The 22,390-nt window shown below is 38.9% G+C and overlaps 1 protein-coding gene across 12 annotated transcripts in view; it reads right to left on the bottom strand.

Annotated features, from left to right (window-relative positions):
* CHD9 (chromodomain helicase DNA binding protein 9) overlaps positions 1-22,390 on the bottom strand; it is a 285,267-nt gene that overhangs the window by 42,602 nt on the left and 220,275 nt on the right. For all 12 annotated transcript variants that reach the window (XM_062177146.1, XM_062177144.1, XM_062177142.1 and 9 more), the window contains 5 exons: positions 20,469-20,579; positions 14,193-14,389; positions 13,579-13,778; positions 7,051-7,210; positions 6,528-6,617 (listed from right to left, as the gene is read on the bottom strand). In XM_062177146.1, the coding sequence (XP_062033130.1) occupies positions 6,528-6,617; positions 7,051-7,210; positions 13,579-13,778; positions 14,193-14,389; positions 20,469-20,579 (758 nt within the window). The remainder of the gene's footprint in view (positions 1-6,527; positions 6,618-7,050; positions 7,211-13,578; positions 13,779-14,192; positions 14,390-20,468; positions 20,580-22,390) is intronic.

The raw sequence follows: 22,390 nt of genomic DNA, 5'->3' as shown, positions 1-22,390 counted from the left end.
TATGGTATGCTGGCATTGCAGGCCACTTAACCCGCTGCACTACAATTCCAGCACTTTACTAACATTTCTTTTTTCTAAAAAGGTGTAATGCACAGAAGGACTGAACAGTAATCACTTCTTTAACAATAGTGATTCAAGCCATGCTCTCCCCTAGCAAGGAAAATAATGTCTGATAATAATTAGTAAAACATTATTAATTTTTATATATTTACATTTTCTTATATTCAAAGTCAAGGAGTAGAGATTGGTTAGGTTAAATTCCCATATGGAATCAAATACTCTAGATGAGAATTTCCCTGTTTGTTATCCATGAGCTACCAATTTTCTTTTCTTTTCTTTTTTATTTGACAGGTAGAGTTATAGAAAGTGAGAGAGACAGAAAGGTCTTCCTTCCGTTGGTTCACTCCCCAAATTGCCGCTATGGCCAGCGCTGAGCCAATCCAAGCCAGGAGCCAGGTGCTTCCTCCTGGTCTCCCATGCGGATGCAGGGGCTCAAGCACTTGGGCCATCCTCCACTGCCCTCCTGGGCCACAGCAGAGAGCTGGACTGGAAGAGGAGCAGTCAGGACTAGAACCTGGGGCCCATATGGGATGCCGGTGCCAAAGGTGGAGGATTAACCAAGCGAGACACCGTGCCCGCCCCAGAGCTACCAATTTTCAAGCAGATATAACCAACTTCATAAATTCATTAACAAAGATCTATAGGTCTGAATAAATGAGGAATTTCCTACTTAAAATTAAGTTCAGGGTCAAAAGTTCATTTGTAAATTAGTTGTCATTGGGAACTTAAAATAATTTTCATGTAATAACAAAATGATAAATGGTAGGAACCAAATCAATATTTAACCACTAGTGCCACTGCTGTGGCTCACTGGATTGAGCTGTTGCCTCAGATGGTGGCATCCTATAAGAATGTCAGTTTGAGTCCCAGCTGCTCCACTTCCAATCCAGTTTCCCGCTGATAAACCTGGGAAAGCAGCAGAAGAGGGCCCAAGTGATTGGGCCCCTAAGACTCTGTGGGAGACCCAGATGGAGCTGCAGGCTCCTGACTTTGAGGAATGAACGAGTGGATGAAGATCTCTCTGTTTCTGTCTCTCCCTCTCTAACTCTGCCTCCAAATAATAAAATAAGTCTTTTCTATAAAAAAAAAATATAACCACTAATATAGTTGAAATAAAAGACACTGGCAATGAAGAAGAAAGACATGTTTTATCAGCCAGTGAAAAATACTCACAATTGAATTTTTTTTTAGCTCAGAACAGGAAAAGGTAGAATCATTTTCTAATGAAATGGCGAAAAATAAGAGATGAAGAGAAATGTGATTAAAGAAGCTCTTTATTTTTTATCAAGTACCTAACTAGGAATAAACAAAGCATTAGCATTGAAAGGTAAATAAAGAGGAAATGGGCAGGGGTTGTGGCACAGTGGGTTAAGTCACCACTTTGGATACCCACATCCCATATCAGAGTGCTGGTTCAAGTCCCACTCTACTTCCAATCCAGCATTTCTGCTAATGCATCCTAGAAGGTAGCAGACCTGATGGAGTTGTAGGCTCCTGGCTTTGGCCTGGCTCAGCCCTGGTTGTTATGGATATTCGGGTAGTGAAGAAGCAGCTGGAAGATCTGTGTGTGTGTGTGTGTGTGTGTCTGTGTGTGATTGCCTTTCAACCATGAGGTGGCACTCTAAGCTCAAAACACTGTGGTTATCATCTGAAATAGAAGGTTTTCTCCTGTTTGTAAAGAAGAAAAGGGAATTACTACATGGTTCAAATGTAAGTACTACATATACACTCGGTATTAGTGAACTACTAGCAAAAAGAATATAATAAGGTGTATGCACATCTGTTGTTGATTTCTGTTTTTAATGACAATTCACATGTCATCTACTGGATAAAACTTCCTTTAGCTTTCTCAGTCCAGATCACTCATTCAAAATATATTCAAGCAACATTCACCATATGCCAAGAATGACAATAATGAATTAAAATAGACTTGTCCCTGCCCTTTTAAAGAGATACCTGCAATACTGTAGTATGAGTGCTATGAAAGGGCACTATGGGTATGTGCTTTACACAGACTTGAGAGGTCAGAAAGCCTGAGTCGGCCGGCGCCGCGGCTGACTAGGCTAATCCTCCGCCTGCGGTGCCGGCACTCCAGGTTCTAGTCCCACTTGGGGCGCCGGATTCTGCCCCAGTTGCTCCTCTTCCAGTCCAGCTCTCTGCTGTGGCCTGGGAAGGCAGTGGAGGATGGCCCAAGTGCTTGAGCCCTGCACTCATATGGGAGACCAGGAGGAAGCGCCTGGCTCCTGGCTTCAGAAGGAAGACCTTTCTCTCTGTCTCTCTCTCTCTCACTGTCTAAAAACTTTTGCCTGTCCAAAAAAAAAAAAAAAAAAAAAAAAAAAAGGAGCTTGAAAAAGCAATCAACAAACTAAAAAGAAAAACCATGGCGGAATGATGCGTTGGAAGTATTTTAAAAAGAAGGAAGTGATCCACCAAATTTAGCAGCAAGAATGTTGCTGGAGAACTTGTTGGAGTGGGTGGTAGAACGAGGAGGTAGGAGCTGCAGACACTGTGATGGAATACATAATGAATGGGAGGGCAGAAAAAGTAGACAGAAAATGCAGATACTTCTTAGGGGCCAGCGTTGTGGTGTGGCACATAAAACTATCACTTGCAAAGCCAGCAACTCATTTAGGTGCTTTTTTTTTTTTTTTTTTTTTTTTTGACAGGCAGAGTGGACAGTGAGAGAGAGAGACAGAGAAAAGGTCTTCCTTTTTCCATTGGTTCACCCCGCAATGGCCGCTGCGGCTGGCGCACCGGGCTGATCCGAAGCCAGGAGCCAGGTGCTTCTCCTGGTCTCCCATGCGGGTGCAGGGCTCAAGGACTTGGGCCATCCTCCACTGCCTTCCCGGGCCACAGCAGAGAGCTGGACTGGAAGAGGGGCAACTGGGACAGAATCTGGCACCCCAATCGGGACTAGAACCCGGTGTGCCAGCACCACAGACGGAGGATTAGCCTAGTGAGCTGTGGCGCCAGCCTTAGGTGCTTGTTTGTGTCCTGGCTGTTTTACTTCCAATCCAGCTCCTTGGCAATGGCCTGGGAAAGGCAGCAGAGGACAGCCCAAAGTGCCTGGGCCCCTGCTGTCGATGTGGGACACATAGAAGAAGCTCCTGGCTCCTGTGTACTGCCTGGCCCAACCCTGTCTATTGTGGTCATCTGGGGAGTGAACCAGAGGATCATCTCCCTCTGTCTTTTCCTCTCTCTAACTCTCTCAAATAAATAAATAAATCTTAAAAGAAAAAAATTCACTGTGAAATCAAGAAGAGTAATAATATGGTAGTTTGAGGAACTACAGGATCAGAAGTGGAGCAGCCGGCTGGCGCCATGGCTTAACAGGCTAATCCTCCACCTTGCGGCGCTGGCACACCGGGTTCTAGTCCCGGTTGGGGTCCTGGATTCTATCCCGGTTGCCCCTCTTCCAGGCCAGCTATGGCCTGGGAAGGCAGTAGAAGATGGCCCAAATCCTTGGGCCCCTGCACCCACGTGGGAGACCAGGAAGAAGCTCCTGGCTTCAGATCTGTGCAGCTCCAGCCATTGCGGCCATCTGGGGAGTGAACCAGCAGATGGAAGATCTCTTTCTCTGTCTCTACCTCTCTCTGGAACTTTCAAATAAATAAAATAAATCTTAAAAAAAAAAGGGGGGAAAGGAGAATGAAAGCGCACAAAAAGGATAATGAAATGCATAAAAGGATAATTAACTAATATAGCATGAATGCCAACTATTATAGCATGGATGCCTGTTTAAAGAACTGATCACAATGTAGGCCATTAGAGAACATGTTAAGAACAATTTCAGTGGGCCAGTGAAAATAAAAGATTAACTGGAATGAAGAAAAAATGCAAATTTGAGCCAGTAATTACAGAAAACTTTTCAAAGGAGTTTGTTGTAAAAGAAGAGCAAAACAAATTAAGTGGTGGCATGTATATTGAGAGAGTTTCTATTCCTTTCTTTTTAAAGTAAACGATATTAAGGCTGAGATTTGACAGGAAAAAGATACAGTAAATTAGGGAAAAAGCTACAGATTACCACAGGAGAAAAATTCTTAAAAGGTTAAGAAGAGACAAGTTCGTTCGTTCTTTTTTGTTTGTTTGTTTTTAAGATTTCGTTATTTATTGCTACACAGAGAGTGGAGAGGCAGAGAAAGAGAGAGGTCTTCCATCCACTGGTTCACTCCCCAGTTGGCCGCAATGGCTAGAGCTGCACCGGATCCGAATCCAGAAGCTAGGAGCTTTTTCTGGGTCTCCCACGTGGGTGCAAGGGCCCAAGGATTTGGGCCATCTTCTACTGCTTTCCCAGGTCATAGCAGAGAGCTGGATCAGAAGTGGAGCAGCTAGGACTTAACACAGTGCCCATATGGGATGCCGGCACTGCAGGCGGAAGTTTTACTCACTACACCACAGTGCCAGCCCTAAGACAAGTTCTAAGGCACAAAGTTTGCCTTAGGAGAACAGACCTAATATATCCTTGAGGAAAGAACAGGTGGATACATCTGCAAGTAGAACTCAATGTAGCTCTTGTCTATGTCTATTTTCTTTACTAAAATTGCAGTAAGTTCATTATTGGAGGGTTGTGGTGGTAGGGTGGAAAGATACTATGAGACATAAAATGGTCCTCTGAAAAAGTAGGAAATCAACTTTACTAAGTAGCTAAGTAGCACAGTGATTAACAGTCTGTGTTTAATCTCATTTGAGACTTATGCTCATAAAAGTGAATTCATTCACTATGGACTTATTTTCTCCAGCTGGAGGTAAAGGTAAGCAGTAAATGGGTATTTGGGTTTAATTTTAGTTGGGTTGTCACAGGTATGCAGGAGAAAAAGGTAGGGAAAGGGAGATAAGGATTTTAGCTAAAGAGCACAGGATTTTAAAATCTAGGTTTCAATAATGAAGGAAGGAAGAAGGGACATCAAATGGTGATGGCTGCTGAGTAAGTGGTAAGACGTGGGGCCATCTGGATGAGATTAGATAATTATGACAAGAAGCTCCCAAATTAAATGAGTTGGATGTAAGGAGGTGATGATCAAAATCCAGATTTAAGAAGTAGGGCTGCTCCTGATAATAGCAAGATCAAGTCTAAAACCAGGTGACTGTGTGGATGCGGTAAGGAAAAAAAAAAACATGACTGGGGCAGGCACTGTGGTATGCTGTGTTAAGCTGTTGGCTCATGACACTAGCTTTCTGATAATAAGACTGTGAAGGCAATAGATAATAGCCCAAGTATTTTGGTTCCTGTCACCTGCCTGTGACAGCATTAGAGTTCCTGGCTACTGACTTCAGCCTGGCTCAGCCTTTACTACTGCGGGCATTTGAGAAATGAACCAGCAGATGAAAGGTCACTGTGTCTTTCAAGTCAGTCAGTCACTCACTCACTCACTCAATCAATTTACCTATCCATCATAAAAAATATAGATGACTGTAGATTAAGGTCAAGGATGAGACACCAGGGTATTGGATGGATTGAATGTGGATACAGAAGTCAGCTGCCATAAAATCTCTTCCACTATAAATAGAGGGAAGAATAAGCACAGAAAAATAAAGTTTTGGGTTTGGTAGTGTGAAATTGAAAGAAATTTAACCCAAAGAAATTTTGTTAGTTGGATGCTTATTATTATTATTTTTTTTTTTACAAAGCAGGAAGAATATCAGGAGGATATCAACAGGGAGTTGAACAGTGGGCTTAAGGTATGTAGAGCAGGAGCTGGAAGCTCCTTCCAGGTCTCCCACCTGCATAACAAGAACCCAAGTACCTGAGCCATTATCTGCTGCCTCACTGGTGCATTAGTAGGAAGCTAGATTAGAAGCCTGAAATAGTTGGGATTTGAACCAGAAACTAGAATATAGGATGCAGGTGTCCCAAATGGTAGCTTTACCTGCTGCAACACAATGCCTGCCCCAATACCATTCTTTTTTTTATTAAGATTTTATTTATTTATTTGAGAGGTAGAATTATAGACAGTGAGAGAGAGAGACAGAGAGAAAGGTCTCCCTCCTGTTAGTTCACTCCCCAAATGGGCACAACGGCCGGAGCTGTGCCGATCTGAAGCCAGGAGCCAGGAGCTTCCTCCAGGTCTCGCATGCAGGTGCAGGGACCCAAGAACTTGGGCCATCCTCCACTGCTCTCCCAGGCCACAGCAGAGAGCTGGACTAAAAGACGAGCAACCGGGACTAGAACCAGCTGCCATATGGGATGCCGGTATGCAGGCGGAGAATTAACCTAGTGAGCCACGACGCTGGCCCCCAAGTACCATTCTTAATATTACCATTATTACTACTGTAATTGTTATGACTTTTAGTGACAGAGTCAAAGATGAGAGTAATAGAAGGAAGAACAAACTGGCAAGAGCTAGTTCCTTAAGTTTGATGGATTTCCTTCTTGTGAATTTCACTAAGGAGCCACCTAAAATACAATATTTGGCTCATACAAATTTTCCATCATCATGCTATTGATAAATAAACATTATTTGATTTACCTTGCATCAACTCCATCAAATACTTTCTGACACTCATTTCCAATGACTTCTTGCTTTAGATAATATAGCATTCTCACGCGAAGCAAAACCCTGAAAATAAGGGAAAAAACTAAGTCAAAATTCAAAAAAATATTAATCACTAAAAATATGTTGTTCTCTCACCCGCAGTGTTAAAATTAGAAGAGAATTTGAAACATTTTATAATGAAATAATAATTATTTCTGATTAGATGAATCTTGTTACTTCCAAATATATAAAAGGTTCCTTTAATATCTTCACAATTACCATTTTTTAAATTCCAATTAACATATAATGAATTGATTAATGGCCATTTTATCTGCTGATGAAAACAGTGACACAAGAGGTACTATTATCCCTTGAAGGATACCATGTAAGATTAAGATTACGACTGGTCCTAAAACAAACTTCCTTTGTTTGTGAAAATCAGCATGCTTTAAGACATTGAATAAATTTAGAAAGGAAAACTTTCAAAGAGGTCTGTTAAAAATATCCTACTACCTACTTATTACAGTGGTGTTTTATATGCTTTTTGTAGCCTTCATCTTGAAGGAGCTGCTCAGGATTATATTTTCGAAGCCATTCAGCTTTTTGTATATCGAATGAACTTGTTTGCGTCTTTACTTTCTTTCCTTTTCGACCCCTGGGTACAGGAGCTGATAGGCCTGTTAAGATGACAAGATAAATAAAATCAGGAATAATTTATATAAAGATTTAAAATACAACAAATTCTTTCAATGCAATTCCAATGCAAGTAATTTTTGGAGACTTTGTGCAGGTTATACACATCTTTAAAATATTAATGGTAACAATACTGACCCAATCAGACAAGGTGATTTTTTTTTTTTTTGACAGGCAGAGTGGATAGTGAGAGAGAGACAGAGAGAAAGGTCTTCCTTTTTGCCGTTGGTTCACCCTCCAATGGCTGCTGCGGACGGCGCATCGCACTGATCCGAAGCCAGGAGCCAGGTGCTTCTCCTGGTCTCCCATGCAGGTGCAGGGCCCAAGCACTTGGGCCATCCTCCACTGCCTTCCCGGGCCATAGCAGAGAGCTGGCCTGGAAGAGGGGCAACCGGGATAGAATCCGGCGCCCCAAGGCGGAGGATTAGACTGTTAAGCCACGGCGCCGGCCTAAGGTGATGGTTTTACAAGTATTAAAACAATTCCCCCAAACATATAACAATGTTATCTTAAATTAATTTTCTGATTTGTTACAAAATAGATTATTATTTTTTATTTTTTCCAAGAGTAAAAACCAAAAGATTACAAATGTACCTCTATTTTACTTTAACTTCCCTAGTTACTAAAAGATATGTTGTGGTATCTTGCTTTTTTATTTTTTAAAGATTTACTTATTTACTTGAAACTCAGAGTTAGAAGGAGAGAGGGAGAGACAGAGCTCTTTCACCTACTGGTTTACTCCTCAAATGGCTGCAATGGCTGGGGCAGAGCCAAGCTGAAGCCATGAGCTAGCTGCTTCATCTGGGTCTCCCATGGGAGTGCAGGGGCCCAAGGCCTTGGGCCATTCTCTGCTGCTTTCCCAGGCACATTAGTAGGGATTTGGATCCAGGTGGAGTAGCTGGGACTGGTGCCGGCATTGCTGGTGGCAGCTTTACCTGTTAAGCCACAATGCTGGACCGAGTGTCTTGCTTTTCAAAATTGATTTTACCACATAATATGGATTAGATTAGCCATTGGAGGTACCTGTTCAAGAAGGCTAAGTTCATTTTATTTCCTGGAGATTTTTGATATGAACTATCTCAAAAATACAAAAAAAGTACTATTTTTTATGTTAAAATATCCCAAGTTTGTGCAGTTTAAAAAAAATATTTATTTGAAAAGCAGAGCTACAGAGTGAGAAGAGACAGAGAGAGGGAGATCCTCCATCTGCTGGTTCACTCCCCAAATGGGTGCAAAAGCTAGGGCTGTACCAAGCCAAATCCAGGAGCCAGGAGCTTCTTCTCGATTACCCATGTGGGTATAAAGGCCCAAGCACTTGTGCCATCTTTCACTGCTTTCCCAGACACATTAGGAGGGAACTGGACTGGAAAGGGAGCAGATGCCGGCATTGTAGGTGGCCCCTTTACCACTATGTTACAACACTGGTCTGAAAGAGGGATCTTCTATCCACTGGGTTCACTTCGCAAGTGGTCTCAAGAAGATGTGCTAGGCTAGCAGGTGGAAGCCAAGAAACTGAAACTCTATCAGGTTTCTCACGTGGGTGGTAGGGGCCCAAGTACTTGAGCCATCTTTGGCTGCCCTCCTAGGCACATTATCAGGGAGTTGGATTGAAAGCAAAGAAACCAGGTCTCAAACTGGCACTCTGATGTGGAATGCCAGTGTCATAAGAAATGGCTTCACCTGCTGTGTCACAATGCCAGTTCCATCTTCAGTTAAAGTAGATAATACGTAGTTAAGTTTTCATGCAGATCTCTCCCATGCAATTCATTCTTTTTTTCCAAAAATCACCACTAGCCTGAATTTGTTTTCTCATTCCATGTAAGTTTATAGTATTGTTACATGTGTTGCAGAAATATTTAGCACTTAAGTTTTAGATATTAGATATTGCAACTAATTTCTAACTCTTGGTTTTTTTCTTGAGATTTGTTTCATGTTGATTTGTGAGATCTTACTCATCCACTTTAATTGCAGTATAATAATTTATTGCCTAATTACAACATCTCCTTTGATCAATTTCCGTAATTTTGAGGTTGTCTCCTTTCCAATTTTCCATCATCACTAACAATGCACTTTTGACTCTTAATACTTCATCATGTCCATGTCATATTTTAATAGGTAGGAACTCCATCACAATGAAAACTAAAAGCACTGTATGAATCTGTCCATTTCTCCTTACAATTTCAGCAACACTAGCATCTTTTTTTTTTTTTTTAAGATTTATCTATTCATTTGAAGGCAGAATTACAGAGAGGCAGAGAGAGGGAGGGAAGGAGGGAAAGAAACCGACCAACTCTCCAACCTCTGGTTCATTCCCCAGTGGCTTCAACGGCTGGAGCTGTGCCAATCTGAAGCCAGGAGCCAGGAGCATCTCCCGGGTCTCGACCCACGCAGGTGCAGGGCCCAAGGACCTGAACCATCTTTCATTGCTGTCCAAGGCCACAGCAGAGAGCAGATTGGAAGTGGAGCAGCCAGGACTCGAACCAGTACCCCCATGGGATGACGGCGCTGCAGGCAGCGGCCTTACCCACTATACCACAGTGCCGGCTCTGCATTTCCATTTTGAGACTATTTTGTTAGATGCATATAAGTCCATATTTGTTACATCTTTTTATGGACTGTTCTTTTTAATTATTATGTAGTATCCTTTTTATCTCAATTAATGACTTTCACCTTAAACAATATCTTTTTTTTTTTTTTTAAGAACATGTCTTTCAATTCAATTCTCCACAAACTTTTGGCAGTTCCCTCATATTTTGAGCTGGTGGCTGGGCCTGATTCAGAGACAGATGATTTCCTCTCAACTGAACACCAGCTGCATGTCAGCCTATCATCACCCCTGATTTTTTTTTTTAAGACATTATTTATTGATTTGAGAGATAGAGTTACAGATAGAGAGAGGGAGAGACAGCGAGAAAGGTCTTCCATCCACTGGTTCACTCTCCAAATGGCTGCACTCCGGACAATCTGAAGAAAGGCACTTTTTCTGGGTCTCCCATGTGGGTGCAGGGAACCAAACATGTGGGTCATCTTCTACTGCTTTCCCAGGTCATAGCAGGATTAGAAAAGGAGCAGATGGGACATAAACTAGTGCCCATATGGGATGCCAGTGCCGCAGGCAGAGGCTTAGCCCATTCTGCCGGCTCTGCACTTTTTTCTTTCTTTCTTTCTTTCTTTCTTTTTTAAAATTTGAGAGGTAGAGTTACAGACAGAGAGAGCACCTTCTACTGCTTTCCCAGGCCACAGCAGAGAGTTGGATGGGAAGAGGAGCAGCAGGGACATGAACAGGTTGTGTCTTTAGTGTTGGTTCCTGTATTATTATGAAACCAAACATTTCTTTGAAGCATAAAAATGCTGATTTTCTCCATCTGCAACTTTCATCTTCTTACAAGTAAAGATACATTATTTATATTGAAACATTTTATTACTTTCTATCATTCTCTCCTTTCTTTGTTTTTCTTGAATGATAAATAGTTCTGAATTCTGGGGCTGGCACTGTGGCATAGCGGCTTAAGCTGCTGCCTGCAGTGCTGGCATACCATATGGGTGCCAGTTCTACACCTGGCTGCTCTACTGCTGATCCAGCTCTCTGCTAATACGCCCGGGAAAGCAGTGGAGGATGACTCAAGTGCTTGGGCCCCTGTATCCACGTGGGAGACTTGGAGGAAGCTCCTGGTTCCTGGCTTTGGCTGTTGTGACCATTTGGGGAATGAATCAGTGGATGGAAGATTTTTCTCTCTAATTCCACCTCTCTTAAATAAATAAAATCTAAAACAAACAAACAAACAAAAAAACTCATTGATAAAATAAAGTTCTGAATTCAAGTCTCCTCCATTCTTGAGGTTTGGGAATTAAATGGTACATATTTTAAAATACATATACTTAAATTTTCCTAACACAATGTAGATACTCTATATATTTAATATGCATACTCTTCCTAATGAGATTTTCTCAGCTTCATCAATTAATCTATTTTTTCATGTCTGTTGTGTATTCACTTATAATTTATATAGGTTTGATTATTATTTCAATATGTTAATAATTATCTTCTTTCAAAGTTTCATTATATTTGAAGTCTTTGATGATACTATAGTTCAACAATCTTATTTTTTTAATATTTATTTTTTCCAAGTTCCTTTTAACAATTAACAGTAGATGGAAGATCTCTCTCTCTCTTTTCTCTCTTTCTACCCCTTCCCTTTTCTTGGTAACTCTTTCAAATAAATAATAAATCTAAAAAAAAAAGGTCGATCAAAGAGTGACAAGTATTCTGAATGGGCAGAGCTTACTCATTGTAGGCTCACTGAAGGATACCCGGCTGCTTTTATTCCCTGACAGTATCTTTAGCTTTTGAGCAGGTCAGATTACCAAAGAAAAATTTTTAGTTTTCTTTCTTGACTATTGCAGCATGCATAAATTTATTTAAACACCATTTAGTAGCGTGATATCTCAACCTCCAATGCAACCCAGAAATCCTCTATTTACCTTCTCCAGAAAATAAGCTTTCTGTTTTCATACTGACTATATAGAATTGAAAAGGGTATTTAGCATTTTGAACCACTATTAACTTATAAATAAAGCCCTATCCTTATACCCACTTCCAGAAGTTCCTGATGTTAAAAATCTTGAGTCTTTTGGGTAATATATTAAATAAATCAGTTTGATTTTTGCCTTTCTCATTGCTGACCTAGGATTTAGCTCTCTCAATTGGTCAAGTTCATAATCACTAACCTATTTTCTTCTAGATCCCAAAATTTGTTACTGTTTCCTTATACAGTACAGAAAGAAGGTGGCGGTTGTGGGATGAGAGGCACTGTTTATTTATTTAAAAAGAACAAAAATCATTACAGAACCACTAACTGAGGAAAAAGCAAGAATTAGAGGTCTTCCCTTAACAGAATGTTCTTCAAAGAAAATGATATCAATATGGCATGGGGCTGGCGCTGTTGTGTAGCGGGTTAAGGCTCTGGCCTCAAGTGCCGGCATCCTGTATGGGTGCTGGTTCAAGTCCCAGCTGCTCCACTTCCGATCCAGCTCTCTGCTATGGCCTGGGAAAGCAACAGAAGATGGCCCAAGTCCTTGGGCCCCTGCACCCACGTGGGAGACCAGGAAGAAGCTCCTGGCTCCTGGCTTCGGATCAGCACAGCTCTGGCCATTGCAGCCATCTGGGGAGTGAAACATTGGATAGAAGACCTCTCTCTCTCTCTTTCTGTGTAACTTTCAAAGAAATAAATAAATCTTAAAAAAAAAAAAAATCAGTATGGCCAAGAGGTATCTGTGCTCCTGTGTTCACTATTCACAATAGCAAAAATACAGAACAACCTACATATCCCAGCCTTGGCTGATGTGGGTATTTGGGGAATAAACCAGTGGATGGAAGCTCTTTCCTTCTGTTACTCTGTCTCAAATACACAAATCTTAGGGAAAACAAATCTCTGGGACATACTGTTATCAATCGGAAAATTGAAACTTGTTTGATAACAATTTTTTTTTTTGACAGGCAGAGTTAGACAGTGAGAGAGAGAGAGACAGAGAGAAAGGTCTTCCTTTTTCCGCTGGTTCATCCCCCAAGTGGCTGCTATGGCCGGCGCGCTGCGTCGATCCGAAGCCAGGAGCCAGGTGCTTCCTCCTGGTCTCCCATGCGGGTGCAGGGCCCAAGGACCTGGGCCATCCTCCACTGCACTCCAGGGCCACCGCAGAGAGCTGGACTGGAAGAGGAGCAACCAGGACAGAATCCGGCACCCTGATTAGTACTAGAACCTGGGGTGCCATCGTCGCAGGTGGAGGATTAGCCTAGTGAGCCGCGGCGCCGGCCCTTGATAACAATTTTTAAAACCCAACAAACTCAAAATATGGCATTTTTTGGAAACTGGAATTGAATTGAGAGTGAAGGTTAAGGTTCTTTAATATTATCTATAATGTCTTAAGATTTCTTTTTTTTTTTTTAAAGATTTATTTATTTTATTTGAAAATCAGAGTTACACAGAGAGAGGAGAGGCAGAGAGAGAGAGAGGTATTCCATCCGACGGTTCACTCCCCAGCTGGCCACAACGGCTGGAGCTGTGCTGATCCGAAGCCAGGAGCCAGGAGCTTCTTCCGTGACTCTATGCGGGTGCAGGGGCCCAAAGACTTGGGCCATCTTCTACTTCTTTCCCAGACCACAGCAGAGAGCTGGATCGGAAGTGGAGAAGCCGGGTCTCGACCTGGTGCCCATATTGGATGCTGGCGCTTCAGGCCAGGGTGTTAACCCACTGCACCACAGTGCCAGCCCCAGTCTCAAGATTTCAATAGAAGTAAATGTTAAGTATTACATGGCTTAAAATAAATTTTAAAAGAAAACAAAGAATATTCTTACCTAGATGATTCTGTAGTTCTCGTGTTTGCCCATCTTCAGTTGGAGTAATGAGATCCCATATGAAACCTTTAATTTTCTCATCTCCTCGGTAGTGAACAAGGCAATATGCTAAGAGGGCTCGGCAAATTATTTCTACATCATGCTCATTGAGCTGCCTTTTAAAACGGCCATGAGATAGAATTTCTCTCCATCGGCCCCACCTGGTAAAGAGATGCATATTTACATTAAAAATGCATCAAGTTCCAGAGAAAAATATGAATCATAGATAAAAAGCATGCAAATCTAAAAAACAAAACTTTTGTTATTAATAGAATTTGCTAATGAAGTTTTTTTCCATGTGAAAAGTAGAGGCATAATATGATATTATTCAATAATGGAGAAAACATTATCCACTTAGTATCACTGAAGATATGAAATTGAAAATTAGGTGTCAGACATTTATATTTAAATATTTAAGGATACCCATCCCATCATTCTGGTAAATAAATGTTAAACATAGAAATTCAGGGCACTTGAAAAACAGATTTTATCAATTTTCGTAAGATAAAAAACATACTTGAAAAATTTCTGAAACTATATACTGGACTACTTAAACATTAAAAATAATATTTTACCCATAAACCAGCAGGTTTTTCTCTACTCTAAAGCATTCAGTTCTTCCATAACCATTGGAACGGTCACAGGGTCTTCTGAGCTTGGGCTTTTCATCTCCTTCACTTTCAGCTTCAGATAATTCAGCCAATTCATCTTTTGTGGCACTGAAGGGTCTTGTTTGCTTTCTAATTCTTGGAGTGTCAATAACCAAGCTGTTCTGTAAAATTTAACAGCTATCACTTGAGGTTTCTTTTATGACTTTGCTTCAAACAATGTTTTATATTTTTACCTTTTATAGCGCACAAATAATAATTATAGAAAGACAAACTAAATAATTTACTAGTAATTTCAACAACCTATCAAATTAACCTAAAGTTTTTTTATACTTCTTTAAAATTCTTACTACCATATGCATATAACTTATGACACAGGATAAAAAGTTTGCTTCATTATTATAAAAAATTACTGTATTTCTGTAATTTTAAAACATATATATTTACAAATTTTTATTATTTGAGAGGCAGAGAGAGAGAGATGAGAGTAAACTCTCATCCACTGGTTCATTCCCCAAATGCCTGCAACAGTTCTGGGCTAAGGACTAAATTCAAAGTGGGCCAGCGCCTTGGTTCACTGGGTTAATACTCTACCTGGGGTGCCAGCATCCCATATGGGCACCGGTTCTAGTCCCGGTGGCTCTCTTCCTATCCAGCTCTCTGCTATGGCCTGGGAAAGCAGCAGAAGATGGCCCAAGTCCTTGGGCCCCTGCACCCGCATGGGAGACCAGGAAGAAGCTCCTGGCTCTGGATTGGCGCTGCTCTGGCCGCTGCGGCCATTTGGGGAGTGAATCAACAAAAGGAGGATTTTTCTCTCTGTGTCTCTCACTGTATGTACTCTACCTGTCAAACAAATAAATAAAATCTTAAAAAAAAAAAAAAAGGAATGGGAACTCTATCCTTCCTCTCCTTCCACCACCCCTGCAAGCTACTTGAGCCATCACTGCAGTCTCTCAACGTGTGCATTAGCAAGAAGCTGGATTCAGAAGTGGACTTAGATATCAAATCTAGGCACTTTGATATGGGATGCAGGCATCTTTAACTGTGAGGCTTTACTCATACCTAACATGTATTTTTAAGCTGAATTTTATACCTCATAATTTTCTTTATCTAATTAATTCACAGTTTAGATTATTTTCAAATTTAAAATAAGCAATGCTAAAGTAAATCCTGTCTTCTAAGTATGTCCTAAAGATATATCTGGGCCAGCGCTGTGGCTCACTAGGCTAATCCTCTGGTGCTATGCCAGCACCCCGGGTTCTAGTCTCGGTTTGGGCGCCGGTTCTGTCTCGGTTGCTCCTCTTCCAGTCCAGCTCTCTGCTGTGGCCCGGCAAGGCAGTGGAGGATGGCCCAAGTGCTTGGGCCCTGCATCTGCATGGGAGACCAGGAGGAAGCACCTGGCTCCTGGCTTTGGATTGGCGCAGCGCACTGGCCATAGAGGCCATCTCTCTCTCTCTCTCACTAACTCTGCTTGTCAACAAACAAACAAACAAAAAGATATATCCAAAAAAAAAAAAAAGAGAGAAATTTCCAGGGATGGAGATATTAATCAAAGGTTATCAGTATTTTATAGATCTAGAAAGGTGTTTCAATGCCTTCCAAGATTTTTACTAATATACAAAAACCAAAGTAATGAATTTATGAATGTTGCTATTTTCAGCTCAGTTTAATTCATTCAAAACGACTTAAGTTGACACAGTTTTTTACTTTCTGTGAGAAACTTCTCTAAGGTAGGCACTAAGTTGTGGACTGTGGATATGAAGATAACTCCTGCTCACAAAGAATCCAGTAGGGTGTCAGACAAATGTATAATGAATCAAACATCCTTTAGGATAAAATATTTTATGATACACAATGGGTCCAAAGGAACTTTCAAGGAACAGTTCTTGAAGAACCAGAAGTAGTTTGCCAGGCAGAGAGGAACTAGCAGTATAAGTAAAGAGTAATAGGCCTGAAATGGCATTAGATGGTTAGGAAATATTCAAGTCCTCGGCCGAAAAGGATACATGGTGAGACAGAAGTATGGACCATAACACAATGGTCCTGGGGTACTACAATAGAATATACACAGTGCATATATTTGAGGGAGAAACATGATGTCAATATGTCCTATTACAGGTGATGTTATTCTTTGCCAAGTTTGTTCCCTGTAAAGTTATTTGTTTCCTTTGGTAATTAATAAATATTTTAGAAGATATACATGAGAATTCTTAAATATCCTATTTCTCCTTAAATTCTATTTATCTTAGAATTCATTGATGGATCTTGTTGGTTACAATTATTACTGTGGTGGATTAATAGTGATTTTATGTATTGCTAATTTTTTCTGTATTTATTAATCGGAATTCTTCTGTAAGGAAGACTTGTCCCCCTTCCTCTCACAGTTTCTTTAAAAAACTGCATTTTTTCCTTTTTTAAATATTTATTTATTTATTTATTCTAAAGTCAGAGTTACGCAGAGAGAGGAGAAGCAGAGAGTGAGAGAGAAGAGGTATTCCATCTGATGGTTCACTCCCTAGATGACCACAACGGCCACAGCTGCACAGATCCAAAGCCAAGAGCCAGGAACTTCTTCTGGGTCTCCCACGTGGGTGCAGGGGCCCAAGGACTTGGGCCATCTTCTGCTGCTTTCCCAGGCCATAGCAGAGAGCTGGATCGGAAGAGGAGCAGCATCCATATGGGATGCCGGCGCTTTAGGCCAGGGTGTTACCCATTGTGCCATAGCGCTGGCACCAGAAATGCATTTTTTCTTGAGTTACATTTCAAATTTCTTTTTTCACATAATCTTAGAGATTTTGATGACTGTTTCATCAATTTACATTAGCTTTATATAATAAACCATTAACTTTCTTTTTAAAAAGTAATTTAATTATCCAAAAGCAGAGTGACAGAGAGCTCTTCCATATGCTGCTTCACTCCCTAAATGTCCTCAATAGCCAAGGCTTGTTCAGGCTAAAGCCAGGAGCCAGGAACTCCATCTGGATCTCACACTTGAGTGGCAGGAACCCAAGTACTCAGGCCATTATCTGCTGTTTCCCAGATAGGTGAATTAGCAGGAAGCTGAATGGGAAATGGAGCAGGCAGGACTTGAATCAGTATTTCAATATGGGATGCAGTGATCCAGAGTGAAAACTTAACCCACTGTGCCATGGCAACAGCCCCAAAGCAAGTTAACTTTCATATGGATTAATGAGACTATTTGTACTTTCATTTTGCCATTAATTTTATCTTATACAATTTTATCTTATACAATTTAATATATAAATATTATATTATATATATTATATATATAAATCATTTCCTTTCTGATTTACATTTCCCCATAAAATGTTTTGTAAAAAGAAATTTAGTTTCTTCTAGTTTTCATTACAAAATATTTAAAAACATTGTACAAAAAATGTTTACTTGGTATACTGTATGATACTCCATTTAATGCTAACCCAATATTCAAATCATCACTTATAACTTTCTGTATCTAATATTTCTTTTTTAAAAAGATTTACTTAAGATTTTAAGATTATTTTTAAGATATATATATATTTATTTGAAAGGCAGAGATAGAGTGAAGGAGAGCAAGAGATCTCCACCCATCCACACTGATTCACTCCCCAAATGGCTGCAACAGCCAGGGCTGGGCCAAGCTGAAGCCAAGAGCCAGGATTCAGGATCCAGAAGCCATGAGCTGCCTCCCACATGGGCGCGGGAGTCCAAAGACTTGGGCCATCTTCTGCTGCCTTCCCAGGAGCATTAGCAGGGAGCTGGAACAGAAGTGGAGCAGCTGGGACTCAAACTGGCATCCATATGGGATGCTGACACTGCAAGCGGAGGCTTAACTTTCTATGCCACAGTGCCAGCCCCCTCTAATACTGTTTCTAAATTAAACTTGACCTTTTCTATTCTTAGCTTTGCTCTTTGCATCTTTCTCTCAATATACTAAATTACTTTTGATTTATAATTTACTAATATATTTTGACACATGATAATCTGTTGTCAGTGCTTCATTTTCAGAAAATAATTTTCACTAAAGCATAAACTGAAAGATGTAATCATGTAATATTAAATGAATATGTGTTTATATGCTTATTTATAAAATCTTAACTACTAAGGCAATCTATACAAGATAAATTGACACTTTTGAGAAGCAATGACTTTGAAAAGACCTTGTTTTGACTGTTGAGGCACATTTTTTTTTCCATACTATTTGTTGAACTCTTAACAGGATTAATCATATGTGTACAAAGTTAATTGGAAATAGATCTTAGTAGAAAATAAGAACGGGAAAAGGTGAGGGATGAGGAAGAGGTGTGGGAGAGTAGATGGGGATGGGTACGATGGGAAGAATCACCATATTCCTAAAGTTGTAATTATGAAATGTATGAACTTTATATTCATTAAATAAAAGGTTTCTGGGGGAAAATAAATAAATATACGAAAAGTCCTGTTGTCTTGATCCATATATAGTTTCTGACCTTACCTATTACCACACTGACTCTTCACATTCTGCCAGAATGCCTTCCTGTTTCTGAATGTACCAGTCAATGAATGACTCACTGCCAGTCCCTCTGCTTCAAAGTTTTGCTTATTTCTTCACATTATGTTGATTTTTTCTCCTTATTCAAATCTCACTACAAATGTCACCTCAGACTGACTTCTCTTAATCATTTCACTCAATTCTTACTCCTCTCACAACATCCACCATCTTACCATTTTGTTTCCTTTGCTCCATGAAATTATCTTAAGTATTTGTTTACTGCTGTCTCATTCATGAAAATGGAAGCTCTAGGAAAGCAGATGTTTGTCTGTCTTGTTCATTTTAGCTATAATATGAGAGTGGTGCCTGGTTCAGAGTGTGCTCTTGTTGGATCCATAACATAAGTTTGTGAGTATGTGTATTACTAATATATACTATTGGAAAATCATAAAAAGAGATCACATTTTAAATATTTAATTATCTGCTTTGGAGCTCTTTAAATGCTGTACCTAAGAATGTATATGAATATTTTTAACTAGTGCATAGAAAATATAGATGTTTCATTTCATTACTGTAGGAAAATTTAGTGTCTAAATTTTTTGCTATAATGAAAAATGTTACATCAAGCATCACTATAACACAGGATCATTGTGCAACATTCTTACTGATGTAGGACAGATTCCTCAGGCAGCACTAAATAGTTTCCCAATTTAATTTTAAAACCATTTTGTCTAGTTACATGAAAAAATGGTTTAATGTCTTGAGTTGCATTGTATCTTAAGATTATAAACTATTAAAATGTTTAAAATGTAGTTTTTCCCATTCTAAATCAGAAATTTTACAACTAAATTCCACTTTAAAAAAAACATTTTACTTTAAGTATAATCTTGGGTTCTGTATCTTTTTTTCCTACTGTGAAGGAGATCTCATGTTTTTCTATGTCTGATGGTTACTGATGTTTAAGAAGTCTACGTGAAACATATTTTCTATGCAGTTAATTCACTGAGCTCATTTATGAATTTTATAGTGTTCTGCAGATTCTACTGTCTTTTTAGGCAAATGAACATATACACAAATAATGATTTTTATAAGTACCTTTTAAAATGTACTTATTTGTCTCAAACAGAATTACATATATTTCAAAACATATTAAGTAATAATGACTAGAGAGGGAAATGGTGCCATTCCTAACTAAAGATTAACAATTGAAGAGCTTGTCTATTAAAGGAATTCCATACAGCAATGCTTTGAATCATTTAGATGTCACACATTGATTGCTTCACATTTGTTCAGATAGATGTCTTAATAAACAGTTATGCTATTATTATCGGTTTCACGAATTCTAATTTAGCTTTTTGGGCCTTTCTTCCTTAGCTGTAAGGGAAATAATAAAAACAAAGCTTAAAAATGCCACTTTCTTAGCTACTTTTCTGCTTCCATATTCTACTGGGTTATTATTAATGGTTTTTGATACCAAGAAAGCAGTGAAAAAGCAAAAACCAAAAAGACTCATGATTTGAACCCATATAAAAAATTTTAAAATGCATTGTAAGAATGTAAATTATAGCCAAAAGTTAATTTCTCTGTATGACAACCCACCATGACAGATGTCAGAAGTATTAAATTTAAGCAGTGCCTGATGCAATATATGATAAATATACTGGCCCATTCCAATTTATATATGCAGAAGTTTATTGCATGATGGAACAACTTAAAATAAGAATAATATTGCCAAAAATATCCCAGAAAAAAATTTAGAAAGAAATACTTACTCTGCCACTGATAGCATCTATATCTATTTCTGCCTTTTTAGCCCACTTCTGCCAGAAGTTGGGATCATCTAAGGAAATATCTGTCCGGTTTCCAGATGCCACAAAACTTGCCTGAAATACATAAGAAAGGTTTTTCAAAATGTTCTGGAGCTCAAAGGGAAAAAAAAAATCCATCAAAGTATACTTAAAATGTTATCTCCTCACATTTACTATGGGTAGAATTTGAATTCAGCATACACATTCAAAGGCTTTTTCAAATCCAGTGGTCTGACAGCAACTGCTCAAGGCAAAGGCTTAATGTCACCATGGTACAAGTGAGGAGCAGCTTATAGTAAGTTATTACTGCTGGTTAACTCTTAAATTTTTGGTATGCAGGGATCAAATAATTTTTTTTTGGCAAGGAAACTACACAAAACAGAGATATGCTTTCTAAAAACACTACATGAATATTAACAAATTAGGTTAGAACAAGGATTTCAAACACTGCCTGTACTATACAGTTTATTTTCTGGTACATTTCTACTTAAATTCAATTCCATTTTCAGATGGCTATATCTCCTAAAGGAAATGCAACACAACATATGGGAAATAAAAATGAATCGTTTGTATGTTTAAAACTTCTTTCAATGAAATATTGCATAATTGAAAAATATAATAAAATACAAAATAATATTAATAATATTTAAGTGATTTATTTTATCATGGAAATTAAAAAATACTTTAGGTGGAAGAAATCTTATGCGATACATTTCAACCCTGCAACTTACAGACTAATAACCATGATTTATAACTTAAGTCACTAAAATTAGATATGTCACATCAAAGAAAAGTGATCAAAGTGCTTTATTAAAAAACAGAAGCAGTGATGATACATAATGTTTTTAGAAAGAAAAGGATCTAAAAAAATGCATGCCACTCTTAAAATGATTTTCAAAGAGAATATAATTGGTAAATGGCTTTAAGATAATGCTTAATTATCTGGGATATATTTAAAAGATAAAATCTTCACTAATAAACCATCAGGATAGAATTTAATAGTACAGAAAACCACACATTAGAAAGATAAACTGTTAAAAACAAATAAGCCATTTATGGCATTCGAGATAAAAAGAAGTTAGAACACTAGATAATATCAAGGCATATCAAGGAATTATACTTAATCTTATTTTAAGTGTGGTAACAGTACTGTAGTTATGTTTAAAAAGGGGGGGGGGTTATTCTTAGTGATACATATAGAAACATGTTTAAAGGTAATGATATGTCACCTGAGATTTGCTTAAAAAAATATGAAAGATGGATGGAGTAGTAATGAAGGGAGTTTAGCACGAGTTAATTATAGCTGACCCTGGGTACTAAGTATACAAGATCTCATACTATCCGTAATCCCAAAAGCTAAAATCCAGAGTGCTCCAAGATCTGGAAGGTTTTCAGATTTTTGAATTAGGCATGTTCAACTGCTAAAGTCTATGCATCTATTCCAAAACAAGAAAAATTCCAAAACCCGAGATTCTTCTTATTCCAAGCATTTCTGATAAGGGATATTTCAACCTGCAGTTTGAAACTTTATAAAATTTCAAAAAAATAAGTAGGAACAAAATTAAAATACTAAACCTCTCTTGCTGAACTTAAGGATTTAGTTAATGTCATTGCTTACCAAGTAATAAGTATACTTATTCATTTTATCAGCATTCTTCTGAGGCTCGGCTTTTAAGATGCTTGTATTTAGCAAATGTTAAATATTATAGGTGTTTAAATATGTCCATCTTGCTGGCATATTTATGAAAGAGGTGACAGGATTAAAAAAATGCATTTACCTTTTAATTTTGTTCTACATTAAACTTCATGATTAGGAAATTTCTAAAAAACAGTTCTTTTTCATTTATTTGAAATGATGAATGTGGCAGGCTGAATAATGGCCCCAA

The sequence above is a fragment of the Lepus europaeus genome, chromosome 19 (assembly GCF_033115175.1).
Source record: "Lepus europaeus isolate LE1 chromosome 19, mLepTim1.pri, whole genome shotgun sequence".
In the NCBI taxonomy this organism is placed as follows: domain Eukaryota; kingdom Metazoa; phylum Chordata; class Mammalia; order Lagomorpha; family Leporidae; genus Lepus; species Lepus europaeus.
This window is presented reverse-complemented; position numbering and strand designations above follow the sequence as displayed.